Below are 22,717 nucleotides of genomic sequence, written 5' to 3'. Positions count from 1 at the left end.
GGGTATGGTGGCGACACTTGCCTGTTGTCCCAGCTACCCAGGAGGCTGAGTTGGGGGGATCAACTGAGCCCAGGAGTCATGGTTTGCGCCACTGCACTGCAGCCTGGGTGACAAAGTAAGATACTCTTTCAAAATAAAATAAAATTTAAAAATGTTAAAGAAGCAATATCTGGAGTATAAATGTTGACATAGGGAAAGATTTAAGAGCTATACAATGTTAACAATTTATTTCATGCTTTGAAATTATTAAAAAATGTATTAATGGTGAAAGAAAATTCTTTAAAAAATTAATTTAACTGGTTATATATAAAAGTTATGTAAATATTTTTAAATCCTTCAAAAATAAAATGTCTATTTACTCAAGCTTGAAACATCTAAGGTCAAAGGTACAATTTTTAAAACGTGAATAAAAATAGTGATCCAAGAACTGAATATATTTAAGTGTTTTTTTCTTCTGAGGACAAAGGTAAGAGAACTCTCTCAAGTTAAACTGTTACTTGCACTGCATTCCTTCAAGGCAACACATCAACTACAATTACACTAATTTGCATTAATTAGTTTACTTTATATAACTATTCTTGGATGGGACAAGTGAACTTTATCCTTTCTAAAAGAATAGTATTTATATGCATCAGAATAGTTGGACTAAATGTACTATTTTTGTGTGAAAAGTAAGCAATAAATTTTCGTACAAAAGTTATTCTGAGGACTATAAGCCCTTGAAGGCAAAGACTATGCCTACTCAGCTTTGTGGAGACAACTGTGTTTAACAATTCAGTAGGGAAAGGAACGTCTTTTTAATGAATGGTGCTGGAACAAGGGGACATGTGTTTGCAAGCATATAAACCTCAACCCCTACTTTACACAATACTCCAAAACTATTTTGAGATGGATAATAGCTATAAGCCTAAGAGCTAAGAGTACACAGCTAAAAATTGAGTATAAAGGCTAAAACTATAAGAAAATATCATATCTGTGATTTTGAGGTAGGCAAATATGTTTTAGATGATACACAGAAAGCACTAACTGTAAAAGAAAAAAACTAATGAATCAAATGTCATCAAAATGTAAACCTTTTTTTACCAAAGACACCAGGAAAAAATGAATAGGCAAGTCAGCCTTGGAGAAAACATTCACAATGCATATAACAGACAAAAGACTTATATTCAATAAAGAAAAGACAAATAGACCTTAAAAATTAAGCAAAAGATAGTTCATAAAGGAAGATATACAGTGACCCATAAGCAAATGAAAATCTGGCCAACACCATTAATAATCAGGGAAATGGAAATTAAAAACACATTGTGATACTACTTCCTGACCTACCCACTCCCCAGAATAGCTGAAATGGAAAAGACCAACAACATTAAGTGTTGGTGAGGATATGGAGCAACCAGACTGTCATGCAGTGCTAGTGGGAATGTATAATGTTACACAGCCTCTTTGGAAAACAGGCAGTTTCCTTAAAAGTTATACATATAGCCATTCTTTTTTTCCTTTTTTTTTTCCACCCAGGATGGACTGCAGTGATGTGATCTCAATTCACTGCAACATCCGCCTCCCAGGTTTCTCCTACCTCACCTGAGTAGCTGGGACTATAGGCACGCACCACCACAACTGGCTAATTTTTGTATTTTTTAGTAGAGGTGGGGTTTTGCCACATTGACCAGGCTGGTCTCAAACTCCTGACTTCAAGTGATCTGCCTGCCTTGGCCTCCCAAAGTGTTGGGATTACAGGTGTGAGCCATGGCACCCAGCCATAGAGCCATTCTATAATCCAGCAATTTTAATCCTAGGAATTTATCCAAGAGAAATGAAAACATGTGCCACAAAAAGCTTTGTACAAGAATGTTAATTGCAGCTTAATTTATTATGGCCCCAAACTCAAAACAGCCCATGTGTCCAACATCAGGAGAAAGGATGAACAATTGCTTCATTCATACAATTGAATACAATTTTGCAATAATGAACTACCAATACATGCGACAGCATGGATGATTTTCAAAAACATGATGCTGAGTGAAAGAAGCCTGGCACAAAGGTGCATCTTATATGATTCCACTTACATAACATTCTAGAGCAGGCACAATTAACCTATAGTGATGAAAATTCAAATAAGTGAGGCAAGATTGGAAAGAAACACAGAACTTTCTGGGGTAATGGAAATACTCTGTATCTTGATGATGGTGTAAGTTATGTAAGGGTATATATTTATCAGAATTAAACAAACTGTAGACTTACAATCCTGCATTTCACCTATACAAAGTATACCTTAATATTTCCATTAAAAACAAGGTTTTAAAAAGTAAAGAGTGATGTCTTTGGAGATTAACTGTAAATTTGAAACTTGACTCTGCCAGCTATAGAAAGAGGGTGAGGATTAGAGCGCCCAGCAAGGCATAAACCTTACCTATGCGGATTTGTTTCCTGAAACCAAAAAAAGGGTGGGGCACATCTACAGAGATTGATAAGTGTTTTTTGAACTAAATTAACACCATTTTAGAAAAGTCTGGAAATACTAGGGCTGCCACTGTCCTTCAGGCAAACTCCATTTCAAATAGGAAAAGAGCCCATGTTTGCAATTCAGCAAATTTGGGTACAAGTTAAACAACACCCCCCAAAAAAAAGCATTTTATGCTTTATCCTACCACAGGCCTTTTTCTCCAAGACAAACAGTGTCAGGACTTACAGAATATGCCTGTATAAATATTTACTTAATCTTGAGAAAGAGGCCATGGAAATTTACCTGCATTGCAAAACAAAACCTGGTTTTATAGTTAATTCCAATGTTTATTTGCAAGGCAAAAGTTTAAGTTTTCATGGATACAATAAAGGACAATTTTACTAAGTTGATGTTTTTACTCCTGTAGAAGAGAAAGAGTAATTGAAAAGCCTCACCTTACGTAGGGAGACCCCCTGAAACTATTGCTACAGAATAAAAGATGAAATGCTCCTGATTATTATAAATACAAAATTGCATGCAGGATTGTGTAAAGACAATGCCAGGTTGGACTGCCAGAATGAGCCAACAGCGTGTGATGTGCTTCCCCCTGCAGAGAGCCTATGAATGGATGGCAGTCAGGGAGGTTTCACATCACCAAGATTCCTATCTCAGAAAAGCAGATGTTCATAGCTCTGGGAATGGAATGTGACCCTGGTGGAGAGCCTATAAATGGATGCATGAGGGGCGCCTGTCCATATGGATAAGATAGGGCTATAAACACCCTCATCTTGCCACAGCTCTTCTAGGCCTCTTTAGGGTGAAGGCATACTCCCTTCTGAGAATTTCTGGTTTAACCGGTTGTCTACCTTCACGTCCTGTTTCTATGGATTGTTTGTTACCAGCTTTTGCTGCAACTGTTACTGCTGATTAATATCTTGCTAATCATAGGTTATGGAAAGACTGTGTTTCTGTTTTAAGGCTCTGTTAGAAATTACTGATGCACACACTATATTGTAAATTCTTACCTCTGTATACTGTATTTCTGCATACAGATGTTATGTTAAAGAATTACTTCATCCCCATGTGACCATCTCACCTCATAATCAAATGACCCTAAATCCCTCACTAAATAACCCCACCGTCACTAAACTTAATAATAAATGCTGGTATATCCAGTGCATTGGTGGCACTGCAGGACCAGAAGGTGGTGACCCCCCTGGACCCAGCTTTCACTATCTTGTGTGTGTCTATTGTTTTTTGACCTGCCGATCCACCTGGGAACAAAGAAAGAGCCCCATTGCATTGTGGGCTGCTGGCCAGATCCTGCAATATCTGGCGCCCATCTTTTGGAAAATTAGCTTATGTGCATGTCACAGTTGACACCTTTTCCAATTTCATCTGGGCTACCTGTCAAACTGGAGAAGCCACTTCTCATGTTAAAAAACATATGTTTTCATGTTTTGTGGTTATGGGAATTCCTAGTGAGCTCAAAACACACAATGGCCCAGCCTATTGCAGTAAAGCTTTTAAAAATTTTCTTGATCAGTGGCATATTAAACATATTACTGGTATTCCTTATAACCCACAAGGCCAAGCTATTGTAGAAAGAAGTAACAGAACTTTAAAATTACAATTACTTAAACAAAAAGAAGGGGATAAGGAGTTGTCTACCCCTCACATACAACTAAACTTGGCATTGCTCACGTTAAATGTTCTTAATATTCCTAAATCTAGTTCTGTTACTGCTGCCAAAAAACATTTCTCTGGTAACCATCCCATGGTAAACCAAGGAAGGGAAGTATGGTGGAAAGATGTTCAATCTAATATATGGTCGAAAGTGTCTATTTTAATGTGGGGAAGAGGCTACGCTTGTGTTTCCCCAGGTGAGCAACATTCTCCTGTTTAGATTACTGCTAGACACCTGAAATTGTGTCCTGAAGATGCATGCAACAACGAGACAGAGAAATTTGCTGAAAAAACGCCACAGCACGAAACAACTAACACAATCCAATTGTCAAAAAGAAGAAAATGACCACGCTAACTCCTTTACAACAGACAATCCAGTCAGCCGTCCTGAACAACTTGTCTACAGCAATCCAGGTCCGGCTCAACCTCTGCCTCCTCCTGATGACACTGCTCCTTCTACCCTCTGTCACTCCACAGACTGTTAAAAACTATACATATTGGGCCTATATTCCTTTTCCTCCTCTTATTCGAGCCATGACGTGGATGGACACTCCCATCGAGGTCTATGTTAATGATAGTATTTGGATGCCTGGTTCTGTAGATGATTGTTGTCCTGCCCAACCTTCAGAAGAAGGTACCCCTTTCAATATCACTTTAGGTTTTAGGTATCCACCTTTGTGCCTGGGACCCACTAATGGATGTTTCTCATTAGATATTCAAACTTAGGAGGTCACATTACCATCTGGTTACTCTGTCCCTCCTTTAGGACACTTGGTATCAGGGCTCTCATTAAAACCTCTAAGATCAAAATAGGAATCGTTGATTATATTCACACATCCCAATATAAGCCTTTAGGACCTGCGTGTCCTCTCAACTTGTCTTCAAATGCTGACAAATTAATATGGAAGGATTGTGTTAGTTCAGAAGGAACTGTGTTATTTAATTCTTCTCACTACACCATTGTTGATTGGGCTCCCAAAGGTCACATTACTAATGATTGCTCTCAGGGTCACAGAGATTGTCAACATTTTCTCTATGATATTACTTATCAAAAAAGTAGTGACAACCCTCCCCTATTATATCATAGATTTAACTCCTTTTTTCCTTTTAAGTGGAAAGGGGCAGGGATTGCCCTTCCAAAGCCAAGGCTCATTGCTCCCCACTTAGGACCTGAACATTCAGAATCATGGAGATTAACCATAGCTATGACTGGTATGAAGAGTTTGGGCTGGAGAAAGTGTTATAAGTAAATCCACCTTGTCACCCTGAAAACTAAGACAGTGGATTGATGTACACTACTATTTCCACACAGCCAAAAATATCACTATGGCAATCGTCAAAAGGTCAATTCAAAGATGGTACAGTAAAGATTATGAGGACTTATACCCCCCCGCCGTTGCTAATGTCCCCCTCTCATACAACCTATTCTCCCCACCCCACATTCACAAAAAAGAGTACCATCCCAAAATATATACACTATCTATATGGAGTCCAACAAAACTATACTACTTAAAAGTTGTGTTAAACCACCATATATGTTATTAGTAGGAAAGATGCATATTAGTTCAAAAACCAACATAATTATCTGTGTTAATTGTTACTTGTATACTTGTATTGACTCATCCTTTAATCAATATCATAGTATTTTAATAGTCAGAGCCAGAGAAGGTATTTGGCTCCCTGTAGCCTTATATAGGCCTTGGGAATCTTCCCCTTCTATCCATGTTATTAATAATATTCTACAGAAAATTCTTAAAAGGAGTAAACGATTTATTTTTACATTAATTGCAGTAATAATGGGCTTGATTGCTGTTACGGCAACTGCTGCTACTGCTGGAGTTGCATTACATAAATCTATTTAAACTGCTCATTTTGTGGATAAATGGCAAAAAAACTCCACTCGAATGTGGAATTCTCAGTCAGGTATTGATCAAAAATTGGCCAATCAAATTAATGATCTAAGACAAACTATTATGTGCATGGGAGATAGAATTATAAATTTAGAACATAGATTACAAATGCAAGGTGATTGGAATATTTCTGATTTTTTTATAACTCTGTTACAATATAATGAATCTGTTCACAGTTGGGAATCAGTAAAACGCCATTTACAAGGAAGTGAAGATAATTTAAGTTTAGACATAAGCAAGCTAAAAGAACAGATTTTTGAGGCCTCTCAAGCACACTTAACTTCTTTACCCAGTGCTGAAGTTTTAGACAGTATCTCTGAGGGGTTATCTAATCTCAATCCCATTCAATGGGTAACATCTTTGGGAGGATCCACTATCGTTAATTTTGTTCTGTGTATAATTTGTGCTATTGGTTTATTGTTCATGTGTAAAATTGGAAAAAATATTCTTCAATCCAATCATGATCAGCGCCAAGCTATGATTGCTATGGTTCATTTAAATCAGAGAAAATGGGGAGATGTAGGGAGAGCACCTGAAACTATTGCTATGGAATAAAAGATGAAATGCTCCTGATTATTGTAAATACAAAATTGCATGCAGGATTGTGTAAAGACAATGCCAGGTTGGACTGCCAGAATGAGCCAACAGTGTGTGATGTGCTTCCCCCTACAGAGAGCCTATGAATGGATGGCAGTCAGGGAGGTTTCACATCACCAAGATTCCTATCTCAGAAAAGCAAATGTTCATAGCTCTGGGAATGGAATGTGACCCTGGTGGAGAGCCTACAAACGGATGCATGAGGGGCGCCTGTCCATATGGATAAGATAGGGCTATAAACACCCTCATCTTGCCACAGCTCTTCTAGGCCTCTTTAGGGTGAAGGCATACTCCCTTCTGAGAATTTCTGGTCTAACCAGTTGTCTACCTTCACATCCTGTTTCTATGGATTGTTTGTAACCAGCTTTTGCTGCAACTGTTACTGCTGATTAATATCTTGCTAATTATAGGTTATGGAAAGACTGTGTTTCTATTTTAAGGCTCTGTTAGAAATTACTGATGCACACACTATATTGTAAATTCTTATCTCTGTATACTGTATTTCTGCATACAGATGTTATGTTAAAGAATTACTTCATCCCCATGTGACCATCTCATCTCATAATCAAATGACCCTAAATCCCTCACTAACCTACCCCCGCCCTCACTAAACTTAATAATAAATGCTGGTATATCCAGTGCATTGGTGGCACCATGGGACCAGAAGGCGGTGATGCCCCTGGACCCAGCTTTCACTATCTTGTGTGTGTCTATTATTTTTTGACCTGCCGATCTGCCTGGGAACAAAGAAAGAGCCCCATTGCATTGCGGGCTGCTGGCCAGATCCTGCAATAATCTTAATTTTTTTATTACATAAACATATGGATGTAAAGTGATCAATAAAGTAATGCATATATGAAGAAAGGAACTCTGTTATTATATACTTCCCATTACAAAGAAGGGGAGAAGGGCCTGGGTTCTGGAGCTGGATGGCCTGTCCTCAAAGCCCAGCTCCACCACCATGTGGTGAGTGAATTTGGGCAAGTGTCGTAACTTGTATCTCTTTTTTTCATCTATAAAATGGGGATGAAGTGGTATTTACTACAGGGTTGATGTGAGACTAGAAGTTATATAGGTCAAGGATAAGAACCCGGCCTGGCATTGAGTAACTCCACCAAAATTAACTATTAGTATTATTATTAAAAATAGAACCTCCATCTGCTAACAATAATCAACACAGAGTAATAAAAATTAAATAAAAGCAGACTGTATCCCACTATAACAGCACAGAAGCAAATTCTACAGGACACCTGGAAAGATACAAATGCTATACTTAAACACTAAGTTCTAGAAAATCTAGGACTGGTTCTTATCACTATATTCAGTGATGCAACTAAAAGGCTCAAATATTGTTGGAATAACAAAAAGGCCAAACAAAGAAGTCTTTATAGGACACTCCCATCCCAGTCACAGTTTCTATAGTTAATTGTTGATCTAAAAGCATAATCTCAGAGACTGTAGACTTCGTATTCTAAAGGACTGCTACATGAAATATTTCATTTCTTCTCATTACAGTCCTGTGAACAAAATGGAGCAAACCCTGCCATCACCATTTTCCAAATGAAAAAACTGAGTTTTCTGTGCATGATTTATCCACATCAATAAGTCCTCTCTTCTTCTCCTTTTGGGAACATATCAAACATGGCTTTGCTAAGGTCAGCTGCCACTCAACATGCTTCAAACTATCCTCTGTTATTTATTATCATGGCTGTTTTTATCTTTATAAAAGTAATGCATGATCATTGCAGAACATTTTGGATATATAGAAAAATGAAAACATGTCCCACTACCCAAAGAAAATAGCTAAACAGCTAGTGAATTTTTTTCAGTCTTTGTCTTTGCACATTTTTAAATAGTTATGGTAATGCTTTTTATACAGTTACATAGCCTTGTATTAAAATTTAATGTTATACAAAAGTATTTTCAAGTTACTGCTTTTAAAAAATCTGGGCCCTAAAATGCAGTTAAAATTATTTGGGTAACTTCCCATGGACAGTAAAGTTTCATAACCCTTTCCCTTTGATCCCTAAATTCCCATCCAGATTTAACTCCCAAGGGAAAAATATGAATGTTCAATAATTGCTTCTTCATAGTAATGTTAGTAACTGATCATTAAAAAGTTGTTAATTGCAATTTAGTAATTGAATTTTATTTTCTACTATATTATTCCATTGGGTAATTCTATTAGAACCAAGAATTACTTGCCAGGAAACTTAGAGAAATAGATAGGGAAATAAAATCTTCTAGCTATTAATCTTACTCATAAGATTCAGATTGGTGGCTAAAATAAAGTAAATAAATACCACAGTGTAGGTTTACATGTGCCTATCAGTGTATATAATAAGAACTCCACAAATAATCTGTTAAGTTAAACTAATATGATTTTATTCTCTAACCCATTCTACAATAGTACTTTTATTGTCTAACAAAAAATGATTAAAGGACTAGATGAACAGTTGGGAAAAACATGAACTGGCTATATAAGAAGAGCTTATATGAGTTTTCCTCTTCCTACTTGGTTCTTATTAGTCATATTTTTAGTCTCATAAACACGAAATACGTTGACATTTCAACAAAAGCAATGCTAAAGCCATGTGAGTGCTGTTACAGCACTTCCTTTTTTACAAATATATCTTTTACTTGTGCTTTATTTCAGCAAATATTTGATCATGTGATACTGGTCAGGAAGGATGCATGGCACAAAGTTAGCATCTATGTTGTCTTGCACTCTAAAAGGCTTGTAAGTCATTTCACTGGCCAAATGCCCAGAAGTTTTTTCACCTTCCTGAGAAATATAACCTCTGCTGCAGCTATGATGAAAATAACTTGGGAATGGACAACACAGACTTATTAGGTGAAAAATGGAACAAAATTTTAGACATCAAACTGATTGACCAAAGCTTCAGGCTTGTGTCTCATACAAAAGACTACAATGCTTCACTGCCTACAGATACCCCTGAAAAGGGTCCAGTTCACTAATTTCAATCAGGCAATCACATGTTCTAGGCATTCACCATGTACAGAGCTCCATGCAAAACTCACTCGCTCTCTCTTTCTCTCGCTAGATAGATAGATAGATAGATAGATAGATAGATAGATAGATAGATAGATACACACACACACGTGTGTGTGTGTGTGTGTGTGTGTGTGTATGAAGAGGAAGAGAGGAACTTACCGGTAGAAGGAGATTACATTTTAAGAACCGCAGAGAAGGTGGCTGGCAAGACGGCCAAATAGGAGCAGCTCCAGTCTGCAGCTCCCAGTGAGATCAACACAGAAGGCGGGTGATTTCTGCATTTCCAACTGAGGTACCTGGCTCATCTCATTGGGGCTGGTTAGACAGTGGGTGCAGCCCACAGAAGGTGAGCCAAAGCAGGGTGGGGTGTTGCCTTACCCAGGAAGTGCGAGGGGTTGGGGAACTCCCTCCCCTAGCCAAGGGAAACCATGAGGAATTGTGCCATGAGGGACGGAGCACTCTAGCCCAGATACTACACTTTTCCCATGGTCTTTGCAAACCAAAGACCAGGAGATTCCCTCAAATGCCTACACCACCTGTGCCATAGCTTTCAAGCACAAAACTGGGTGGCCGTTTGGGCAGACACCGAGCTAGCTGCAGGAGTTTTTTTTCATACCCCAGTGGCGCCTGGAATGCCAGTGAGACAGAACTATTCACTTCCCTGGAAAGGGGACTGAAGCCAGGGACCCAAGTGTTCTAGCTCAGCAGATCCCACCCCCACAGAGCCCAGCAAGCTAAGATCCACTGGCTTGAAATTCTCGCTGCCAGCACAGCAGTCTGAAGTCGACCTGGAATGCTCGAGCTTGGTGGGGAGAGAGGCATCCACCATTACAGAGGCTTGAGTAGGTGGTTTTCTCCTCACAGTGTAAACAAAGCCACCGGGAAGTTCAAACTGGGCGGAGCCCACCGCAGCTGGGCAAAGCCACTGGAGCCAGACTGCCTCTCTAGATTCCTCCTCTCTGGGTGGGACATCTCTGAAAGAAAGGCAACAGCCCCAGTCAGGGGCTTATACATAAAATTCCCATCTCCCTGGGACACAGCACTTGGGGGAAGGGGCGGCTGTGGGCTCAGCTTCAGCAGACTTAAACATTCCTGCCTGCCGGCTCTGAAGAGAGCAGCAGATCTCTCAGCACAGCACTCAAGCTCTGCTAAAGAATAGACTGCCTTCTCAAGTGGGTCCCTGACCCCCGTGCCTCCTGACTGGGAGACACCTCCCAGCAGGGGTCAACAGACAAATCATACAGGAGAGCTCTGGCTGGCATCTGGTGGGTGCCCCTCTGGGATGAAGCTTCCAGAGGAAGGAACAGGCAGCAATCTTTGCTGTTCTGCAGCCTCTGCTGGTGATACCCAGGCAAATAGGGTCTAGAGTGGACCTCCAGCAAATTTCAGCAGAGCCGCAGCAGAGGAGCCCGACTGTTAGAAGGAAAACTAACAAACAGAAAGGAATAGCATCAACAACAACAAAAAGGATGTTCACACAAAAACCCCATTCAAAGGTCACCAGCATCAAAGACCAAAAGTCAATAAATCCATGAAGATGAGAAAAAAACAGCACAAAAAGGCTGAAAATTCCAAAAACCAGAATGCATCTTCTCCTCCAAAGGATCACAACTCCTCACCAGCAAGGGAACAAAACTGGATGGAAAATGAGTTTGACAAATTGACAGAAGTAGGCTTCAGAAGATGGGTAATAACAAACTCCTCTGAGCTAAAGGAGCATGTCCTAACCCAATGCAAGGAAGCTAAGAATCTTGAAAAAAGGTTAAAGGAATTGCTAACTAGAATAATCAGTTTAGAGAAGAATATAAATGGCTTGACGGAGCTGAAAAACACAGCACGAGAACTTCGCGAAGCGTACACAAGTATCAATAGCCAAATCCATCAAGTGGAAGAAAGGATATCAGAGATTGAAGATCAATTTAATGAAATAAAGCATGAAGACAAGATTAGAGAAGAAAGAATGAAAAGGAATGAACAAAGCCTTCAAGAAATATGGCACTATGTGAAAAGACCAAACCTACATTTGATTGGTGTACCTGAAATTGATGAGGAGAATGGAACCTAGTTGGAAAACACTCTGCAGGATATTATCCAGGAGAATATCCCCAACCTAGCAAGACAGACCAACATTCAAATTCAGGAAATACAGAGAACACCTGTTGCTCAAGAAGAGCAACCCCAAGAAACATAATCGTCAGATTCACCAAGGTTGAAATGAAGGAAAAAATGTTAAGGGCAGCCAGAGAGAAGGGTCAGGTTACCCACAAAGGGAAGCCCATCAGACTAACAGCAGATCTCTCTGCAGAAACCCTACAAGCCAGAAGAGAGTGGGGGCCAATATTCAACATTCTTAAAGAAAAGAATTTTGAACCCAGAATTTCATATCCAGCCAAACTAAGTTTCATAAGCAAAGGAGAAATAAAATCCTTTACAGACAAGCAAATGCTGAGAGATTTTGTCACCACCAGGCCTGCCCTAAAAGAGCTCCTGAAGGAAGCACTAAATATGGAAAGGAAAATCCAGTACCAGCCACTGCAAAAACATACCAATTTATAAAGATCATCAACACCATGAAGAAACTGCATCAACTCACAGGCAAAATAACCAGCTAGCATCATAATGATAGGATCAAATTCACACATAACAATATTAACCTTAAATGTAAATGGGCTAAATGCCCCAATTAAAAGACACAGACTGGCAAACTGGATAAAGAATCAAGACCTATTTGTGTGCTGTATTGAGGATACCCATCTCATGTGCAAAGACACACATAGGCTCAAAAATAAAGGGATGGAGGAATATTTATCAAGCAAATGGAAAGCAAACAAAAAAAAAAAAAAAAAAAAAAAAAAAAAAAAACCCAGGGGCTGCAATCCTAGTCTCTGATAAAACAGACTTTAAACCAACAAAGATCAAAAGAGACAAAGAAGCCCATTACATAATGGTAAAGGGACCAACGCAACAAGAGCTAACTATCCTAAATATATATACACCCAATACAGGAGCACCCAGATTCATAAAGCAAGTTCTTAGAGACCTACAAAGAGACTTAGACTCCCACACAATAATAGTGGGAGACTCTAACACCCCACTGACACCCCACTGTCAATATTAGACAGATCAAGGAGACAGAAAATTAACAAGGATATTCAGGACTTGAACTCAGCTCTGAACCAAGCAGACCTAATAGACATCTACAGAACTCTCCACCCCAAATCAACGGAATACACATCCTTCTCAGCACCACATCGCACTTATTCTAAAATTGACAACATAATTGGAAGTAAAAACACTCCTCAGCAAATGCAAAAGAACGGAAATCATAACAAACGGTCTCTCAGACCACAGTGCAATCAAATTAGAACTCAGGATTGGCCCGGCATGATGGGTCACACCTGTAATCCCAGCACTTTGGGAGGCTGAGGCAGGAGGATCACAAGATCAGGAGTTCAAGACCAGCCTGGCCAATAAAGTGAAACCCCATCTGTACTAAAAATACAAAAAATGTGCCAGGTGTGGTGGTGGGCACCTGTAATCCCAGCTACTCGGGAGCCTGAGGCAGGAGAACTGCTTGAACCTGGGAGGTGAAAGTTGCAGTGAGCCGAGATAGTGCCATTACACTCCAGCCCAGGTGACAGTGCGAGACTCTGTCTCAAAAACAAAAAAGATCTAAGGTTTACAAAACTCACCCAAAACTGCACAACTACATGGAAACTGAACAACCTGCTCCTGAATGACCACTGGGTAAATAACGAAATTAAGGCAGAAATAAAAAAGTTCTTTGAAACCAATGAGAACAAAGACACAATGTACCAGAATCTCTGGGACACAGCTAAAGCAGCGTTTAGAGGGAAATTTATAGCACAAAATGCCCATAGGAGAAAGTGAGAAAGATCTAAAATTGACACCATAAAATCACAATTAAAAGAACCAGTGAAGCAAAAGCAAACAAATTCAAAAGCTAGCAGAAGACAAGAAATAACCAAGATCAGGGTAGAACTGAAGGAGATAGAGACATGAAAAACCCTTCAAAAAAATCAGTGAATCCAGGAGTTTTTTTTTTTTTTTAAGATTAACAAAATAGACTGCTAGCAAGACTAATAAAGAAGAAAAGAGAGAAGACTCAAATAGACTCAATAAAAAATGATAAAAGGATATAACCACTGACCCCGAAGAAATACAAACTACCATCAGAGAATACTATAAACACCTCTATGCAAATAAACTAGAAAATCTAGAAGAAATGGATAAATTCCTGGACACATACACCCTCCCAATACTAAACCAGGAAGAAGTTGAATCCCTGAATAGACAAATAACAAGTTCTGAAATTGAGGCAGTAATTAAATAGCCTACCAACCAAAAACAGCCCAGGACCAGATGGATTCACAGCTGAATTCTACCAGAGGTACCAGAGGTACAAAGAAAAAAGGAAAAAGAGGAACTCATTTTATGAGGCCAGCATCATCCTGCTACCAAAACCTGGCAGAGACACCACAAAAAAAGGAAATTTCAGGCCAATATCCCTGATGAACATTGACATGAAAATCCTCAATAAAATACTGGCAAACTGAATCCAGCAGCACATCAAAAAGCTTATCCACCACGATCAAGTCAGCTTCATCCCTGGGATGCAATGCTGGTTCAACATATGCAAATCAATAAATGTAATCCATCACATAAACAGAACCAGTGACAAAAACCACATGATTATCTCAATAGTTGCAGAAAAGGCCTTTGATAAAATTCAACATCCTTTCATGCTAAAAACTCTCAATAAACTAGGTATTGATGGAATGTATCTCAAAATGATAAGCGCTATTTACGACAAACCCACAGCCAATATCATATTGAATGGGCAAAAGCTGGAAGCCCTCTGAAAACCAGCACAAGATAAGGATGCCCTCTCTCACCACTCCTATTCAACACAGTATTGGAAGCTCTGGCCAGGGCAATCAGGCATAAGAAATAAAGGGTATTCAAATAGGAGGAGAAGAAGTCAAATGGTCTCTGTTTGCAGATGACATGATTGTATATTTAGAAAACCCCATCGTCTTAGCCAAAGCTGAAAAGCAACTTCAGCAAAGTCTCAGGATACAAAATCAATGTGCTAAAATCACAAGCATTTCTATACACCAATAATAGACAAACAGAGCCAAATCATGAGTGAATTCCCATTTGCAATTGGTAAAAAGAGAATAAAATACCTAGGCATACAATTAACAAGGGATGTGAAGGATCTCTTCAAGGAAAACTACAAACCACTGCTCAAGGAAATAAAAGAAGATACAAACAAATGGAAAAACATCCCATGCTCATGGATAGGAAGAATCAATATTGTGAAAATGGCCATACTGCCCAAAGTATTTTATAGATTCAATGCTATTCCCATCAAGCTACCATTGACTTTCTTCAAAGAATTAGGAAAAACCACCACTTTAAATTTCATTTGGGACCAAAAAAGAGCCCATATAGCCAAGACAGTCCTAAGCAAAAAGATCAAAGCTGGAAGCATCATGCTACCTGACTTCAAAATATACTACAAGGCTACAGTAACCAAAACAGCACAGTACTGGTACCAAAACAGATATATAGACCAATGGAACAGAATAGAGGTCTCAGAAATAACACCACACATTTACAACCATCTGATCTTTGACAAAAACAAGCAATGGGGAAAGGATTCTCTATTTAATAAATGGGGTTGGGAAAATTGGCTAGCCATATGCAGAAAACTGAAACTGGACCCTTTCCTTACACCTTATACAAAAATTAACTCAAGATGGATTAAAGACTTAAATGTAAGACCTAAAATCATGAAAAACCTAGAAGAAAACCTACACCATACCATTCAGGACATAGGCATGGGTAAAGACTTCATGACTAAAACACCAAAAAGCAATGGCAACAAAAGCCAAAATTGACAAATGGGATCTAATTAAAGAGCTTCTGCACAGCAAAAGAAATTATCATCAAAGTGATGAACAGACAACCTACAGAACAGGAGAAAATGTTTGCAATCTATCCATCTCACAAACGGCTAATATCCAGAATCTACAAGGAACTTAAACAAATTTACAAGAAAAAAAAACAAACAACTCCATCAAAAAGTGGGCAGAGGATATGAACAGACACTTCTCAAAAGAAGACATTTATGCAACCAACAAACATATGAAAAAAAAGCTCATCATCACTGGTTATTAGAGAAATGCAAATCAAAACCACAATGTGCTATCATCTCACACCAGTTAGAATGGCGATCATTAAAAAGTCAGGAAACAACAGACGCTGGAGAGGATGTGGAGAAATAGGAACGCTTTTACACTGTTGGTAGGAGTATAAATTAGTTCAATCATTGTGGAAGACAGTGTGGCAATTCCTCAAGGACCTAGAACCAGAAATACCACTTGACCCAGCAATCCCATTACTGGGTATATACCCAAAGGATTATAAATCATTCTAGTATAAAGACACATGCACACGTATGTTTATTGCAGCACTATTCACAATAGCAAAGACTTCAAACCAAATGCCCATCAGTGATAGACTGGATAAAGAAAATGTGCCACATATACACCATGGAATACTATGCAGCCATAAAAAAGGATGAGTTCATGTCCTTTGCAGGGATATGGACGAAAGTGGAAACCATCATTCTCAGCAAACTAACACAGAAACAGAAAACCAAACACTGCATGTTCTCACTCATAAGTGGGAGTTGAACAATGAGAACACAGGGACACAGGGAGGGGAACATCACACACCGGGGCCTGTTGTGGGGTAGGGGTCTAGGGGAGGGATAGCATTAGGAGAAATATCTAATGTAAATGACAAGTTGATGGGTGCAGCAAGCCACCATGGCATGTTTATACCTATGTAACAAATCTACACGTTCTGCACATAAAGTATAATAATAATAATAAAAAGAACCAGAGAAATACACATAGAACCTAAACAAGACCAAGTTCAAAATTCCAAAACTAGTCACAGCTAAACTAAGAGACCAAATCAGTTAGGAGATCTTTTAGGGGCCAGTAAAATAACTGGTGTTTCCACCATTTCTTTTTAGATTAAGGAAATTTAGAAGCTATTCTTCCTAACTAATGAAGCCACTGCTATCGCATAAAGATGCCAGTGCCCGTCTCCTGCTCCTGAAGAACCTAACGAAGAGTTGAAAAGCAAACTGAACAGAACTTTGTACCAGAGTATGGAGCAATGCTGTCCTCACAAGAGTCTATGCAGGTTGGTGGATTCTGTCTCTCAGCTGGAGGCTCTTTAAGAGAAATGGTCCTCTCTCCATTTATGACGCAAGTTCTCCTCCACTTTTCCACACATGTATGTATACACATGTGTGCACACACACAGCCCTTATACCTTACACAGGAGAAAGAGGTAACTTGACCTAGGTTAACTAATAAGGTACTATTCCACTAAAAGTGCAATTACAGAGTAAAAAGTCAAATCCAATAAATTTTAAAAGACTGGACAACAAAAGCTACGCATAGCAAAGTATCTATAGATGAAAAGCCCAGAGGCTTGCGAGCTTACCAAGAATAATCCTGCTTGGGGAAAGGTCCAGGACTCCAGAAGGTGTTGTAACTAAATGAGACCAGCTCTCCAGGAAATCTGGTGGCAATGTGGTGAGTCTGTTGCTTGATAAATCCAAGTAGGCAAGGTTCTTCAGATACCTGAGCGCCTCATTTGGCACACTGGTTAGTTTGTTATTGTGCAAGTCCAGGGTCCTCAAAAGGGGCATGTCCAGCAGAGATGCCCAAGGGAAAGCAGCCAGAGAATTCCCATCCAAGCGCAACTCATGCAGTTGCTTCAGGTTGTAAAAGCTGCTGACGTCAATGCTGGCCACAGAATTGTAAGTCACCCAGAGATACTGGAGCTCCACCAGGTAATAGAAGGCCTCCGCGGAGATTCTGCGGATGACAGTCTTCTCTATGCGAAGCTTCACAGTGTCCACGGGGAGGTTCGTAGGCAGCTCGTTCATATCCATGTCATTACATAGCACCAACCTAGTGTCACAACATGAGCAATGTGAGGAAACTCACTTTCCAATACCCATTTGAAAAAAATACTTCTCATTTGAAAAATGTATCAATTTTCAGCCGGGCACTGGCTCACGCCTGTAATCGCAGCACTTTGGGAGGCCAAGGAGGGCCTTGGTTCAAATCTAACCAAGGTCTAAGGTTCTTCTGTGGCCATGGAAAACCACTTCACCAGTGTCTCAACCTCATTTTCCCATATGGCACTGTTATAGATGATTAATTACAATGGATGTAAAACTCTACAACTTCCTGGAACAAAATATGTACTCAGTAGGTATTTGCTGCTACTGTCAACAACCTCGGTTTTACATGGAAAGTAACTGAGGCCCACCAACATTCAGTAACTTCCCAAGGTCACCCAGCTAGTGGGTTTCACAGCCACCTTTCAAAACCACTTCTGTCCAACTTAAAGTGCACCTCTTTAGGAAATGGCCCATTTTAAAAGAACCCCCTGTTAAAATAATAAATCAATCCTTGTTCAGAGAATAATTTATTTAGGTGAAAAAAAAAGTGTTCACAGTACATGTTTAAAGTTGAGCTCTGTTTTAATAACATTTCTTGCACATTGCTTTCTGCCTGAGGAATAAACCAGAAACTAGGAGTTGACCTTGAGCAAGTCACATTTTGATCTTGTTTGTTGGCACATATAAAACAGGCATAGAAAAACAACACTGTCCCAGCTGGGCAATGTGGCTCATGGCTGTAATCCCAGCACTTTGGGAGGTCAAGGTGGGCAGATCACCTGAGGTCAGAAGTTTGAGACAACCTGGTCAATATGGTGAAACCCCGACTCCACTAAAAATACAAAAATTAGCCAGGTGTGGTGGTAGGTGCCTGTAATCCCAGCTACTCAGGAGGCGGAGGTGGGAGAATTGCTTGAACCTGGGAAGCAGAGGTTGCAGTCAGCCAAGATCATGCCATTGCACTCCAGCCTGGGTGACAGAGTGAGACTCCATCTCAAAATAGAAAAAAAAAAGAAAGAAAGAAAGAAAAACAACACTGTCCCATGTGTAAATTTAAAGTATGAGGAATCTGAGAATTTAGATTCATTTTAGCCTGGAAAAAGCCTTATCTCCTATGAGATACTCATCTGAATTATGAAAAATAAACAATAAGAAGTTTTGCAAAGTATCATCTAAATTATAGCGCACTATAAATTTAGTAAATAATTACAGTAAAATAACCCTTTAGTGAAACACATGACATTAAATCAGTGGATTTGAAAAACCAGCTCATAATGTATACACACGTAAGCAGCATAAAGCTGCAATGTAGTGGTAGTATTATGTCCTTTCTATAACTTCAGGAGAAGACCTCATGGAATCTTTGAAATCCTGTAGGGGTATCTCTTACTTTTCATCTCTATTTTGTATCACAGATTTCAGAACTACTTTATACCAGAATGGTAGCAGTTTCTACTCATTAAGAAAGTATTGGCCGGGTGCGGTGGCTCACGCCTGTAATCCCAGCACTTTGGGAGGCTGAGGTGGGTGGATTACCTGAGGTCAGGAGTTCGACACCAGCCTGGCCAACATGGTGAAACCCCGTCTCTACTAAAAATACAAAAACTAGCCAGGCATGGTGGCACACGCCTGTAATCCCAGCTCCTTGGGAGGCTGAGGCAGGAGAATTGCTTGAGCCCAGGAGATGGAGGTTGCAGTGAGCCGAGATTGTGCCACTGCACTCCAGCCTGGCTGACAAAGCGAGACTCTGTCTCAAAAAAAATAAATAAATAAAATAAGTATCTCAGCATGCTATCATAGAAGAAAGCCTAGTTTGTACGCTAAAAGATCTAGCATCTTTATGAACTTAGTTACTATATCAGCACAATTATATGATCCAGGACAAGTAATTTGGTCTCCATACAGTTTAGTTTCTTCACTTATAAACTGACAAGGGGTTGAACTAGATTATTTCTTGCTAGGCCTAATATTCTATAATTTTTATAAAATCCATCAATAATGGGATCACCACAAAGAAGGAAACATTTCTGTGATAGTTTCTCAAAAGTACCGTGGCCTGATCCTTCACTGCTGCACGTCCCTGGACAAGTAGGCCTTTAACTTGCTACATTCTCTTCATTGTCTTTAACCACCCAGTGAATATCTCAAAAAATACCAAGAATTGGTTAACTAAAGTTTATACAATAACAAGATAAGCTTTTCACAAATACGTCTTAGTTATTATTATTTATTTGTTTAAAGTTATAAGACATAAATTGGGCAACTCTTTTAACAAATTATTTTATCTGAGACACCGTTTACTTCAACCAAGTCACAAATAACCTGATTTTCTTATGAAATACCCTCTCAAAAAAAAATTCAAGTTCCACTGTGTTTAGCTAGCAAGAGTTCTGTTTTGCATTTAACATATCTAAAAGGCCTCATGCACATTACAAGTAAATAACTCTTCTCACTACACAAGTAGATGCTAAAGCAACCTAGAGATTGAATAACTTCTGTGAGATCCTACAGTGTCTGCAACAGACAGTATCTTTTTCAATCTTCTTTATTTTGTAAATTCCATCAGCTTAAAATGAAAAATTCCAACTATTAACCTCTCTAACTTCACTCTTGAGATCTTTCTTTCTGCCATTCAATTGGCATGAATAATTTTCTCAAAGGAAGTGGAGAGCCCTGAAAGCAAAGGATCTGAGCATGTCACAGAGCTCCTGTTCAGCCTGCCCTCTTAGCCTTTCTACAATCAAGGGCTGAGCTGGCCACGCACTTTTAAATGGTTTGATCTCAAGCAACAATTTGCGAACATGAGCATAATAAAAATTTTGGAACACAGAATGTGTTTAGAAATTTCCAATAACTTGAGAGACCTTTGAGAGTTAAACTACTCAAAATTAAAACAGTGAAGGAGTAGGTGACCAGTATTAACACAATTAAGTTAAAGCTTATGGACACTAAACATTCTCTTCTGCGATTTCTGATCCCCAAACATTTGCTTTCAAAAGCAGGCTTTCTTGTTTGGGTCCTTTTTGTCAAAATAATGAGAACACTTAGTAACAAGCAGAGGAGCATACCTTGATCCTGAGCCGTCATTTCTGCCGTGATAATCACAGGTGCACTGTGAAGGACATGAACAGCCCACTCCTTCCAAAAAGCTAAGGACAATGCACAGACATGCAAAGAGATGCATTGCTCCTTTTAGAGGTTATTTAAACAAAAGATGAAAACCGAATCCTAAGCATTCAGAAACTGGTATGCCTGGAATACAAACAGCCATTTAGTAACAGCAGATTACATGGGATTAGCTGAGATCTGTAGTTACTTAACCTTCAAGTGTATCTTGCAGGAGATCAATTGATCCAGCCTTTGAATACAGTTTCAGCAAAGTAACACATTCTAAGGAAAATGAAAATCAAACACATGACAAGCAATTTCAATAGTTACCCATATCTAGATTTGCAAGAAAATGCCTATTAAATCCCTTTCCTCTGGATGTACTTGCCACTACATCTTAAAAATATACTTAATGTTAAAAATAATTCAGTCTTGGCAGATGCAAGAAAATTCTGTAGATTATTTACATGTTACAACATTATAAAATGTTTTGCGTTTGGTTTTTGCCAGCATGCATTACTAATTCAGTTTTACAAAATTTAGTTTTAAAAATAGAAGCACATGACATAAAAATGATTTAGAAAAGAGTTATCGATGTTGCCACATACTGGCTATCTCTAAAAGTAAAGTAAAACAAGTCAGTTACATAGATTTTATAGGGAAAACGCTTCAACCCACTACTGATGTGGCAGGACTAAGTTCTCCAATGAGAACGTGTTCTGAGACTCTTCCAGGTCATCTCAGTGTGTGGAAGGTTTATCCCAGCACGTTTATTTTTAATGCAGGCAACTATCTCTGTTCAATAGTTTCCCAAGTTATCAGCATCAAAGCCATATTTGAAGATCAACTCTAATTCTTTCAGCTATATTAGACTCTGTCAGAAAATAAAAATTAAATGTAATTAAATTTAAAACTATCTCCACACTCATAAAGTGGAGAATCCACAGGGACAATCAAGGATTTAAGTAATAAATATATGTCATTTAACCTTCTTAGTGGCTGCTTTTAACCATCCTTTCTAACTAAAAACTTTTTTAAAAGAAAATTAATTCTATAAAAATAAGTGTATTACAGAAAATGTTATTTAAAACTAATAGAATGTATATAAAAACCATAGAGTCTGAAAAACTGTGCTCAATTAAAATAAACTACTGCAGGTTTTCAGATTCTGCACAACTCATTCGTTCATCAAATAGTTACTGAGTACTTATTCTCTGCTGGGCACTGAGGGGTACAAAGATGAATAAGACAGTTATTACACATAAGGAACTCACACGATAAAGGGAGGAACAGACTACTAAAGCAGCACGAGAAAAGAGCATCAAACCCAGCCTGTTAGTCAAACAAGACTTCCTAGACAGAGCAAGCAAGAAGAAAGGAGGAGGCTTCTAGATAGAACAAGCAAGAAGAAAGGAGGAGGCTTCAGGTGGATGTCTGTGGTTATAGTCCAGGTGAGCAGCCATTCGGCTACAGCCTTGACTGCTGTGCTAGTAATAGTTAGGATAATGCAGCTTCAGGAAACATCCAGGAGAGAGAAATGATTGATTAGATGTAAGGATGAAGAAGGGATTTAAAAACAACCCTAAGGTTTCCCAGTGCTGGAGATGCAGTGAGAGGTGGTGGCCTCGAGTTTTTGAGCACAAGAGGAAAAAGAAATAGGATGAGTAAAGCTCTGATCGCCAAGTGACCAAGAGTTTTTGAATCATTAATTTCATGGATGTTATGACTTACATGGAAGCAAGATGTGCCAAATTGAGCATAGAAATGCTGTTTAAAGATAAAAACATCAGAAATTAGCAAACTAAGAGGTCAGAGGGAACTATGTAACCAAAGCCAGGTCTTCCTAGTTTTATCATATAAGCAAATTAAAAAATAAACAATATAGCATTGAAATATAATTACTGTACACTGTTGAGGTCCTTTATATTTGAGGCAAA

The 22,717-nt window shown here is 38.9% G+C and overlaps 1 protein-coding gene across 1 annotated transcript in view; it reads right to left on the bottom strand.

Annotated features, from left to right (window-relative positions):
* Positions 1–20,862, bottom strand: part of LRIT3 (leucine rich repeat, Ig-like and transmembrane domains 3) — a 30,317-nt gene extending 9,455 nt beyond the window's left edge. Inside the window, exons 1-2 of the mRNA XM_003269354.4 lie at positions 20,741–20,862; positions 17,204–17,676 (exon numbers count right to left, since the gene is read on the bottom strand). Of these exons, the coding sequence (XP_003269402.3) occupies positions 17,204–17,676; positions 20,741–20,856 (589 nt within the window). The 5' untranslated portion in view covers positions 20,857–20,862. The remainder of the gene's footprint in view (positions 1–17,203; positions 17,677–20,740) is intronic.
* Between the last annotated feature and the right edge of the window lie 1,855 nt (positions 20,863–22,717).

This window comes from Nomascus leucogenys, chromosome 18 (assembly GCF_006542625.1).
Source record: "Nomascus leucogenys isolate Asia chromosome 18, Asia_NLE_v1, whole genome shotgun sequence".
NCBI classification, from domain to species: Eukaryota; Metazoa; Chordata; class Mammalia; order Primates; family Hylobatidae; genus Nomascus; species Nomascus leucogenys.
Note: the sequence above shows the minus strand (reverse complement) of the source record. Positions and strands in the feature narration are given on the sequence as shown.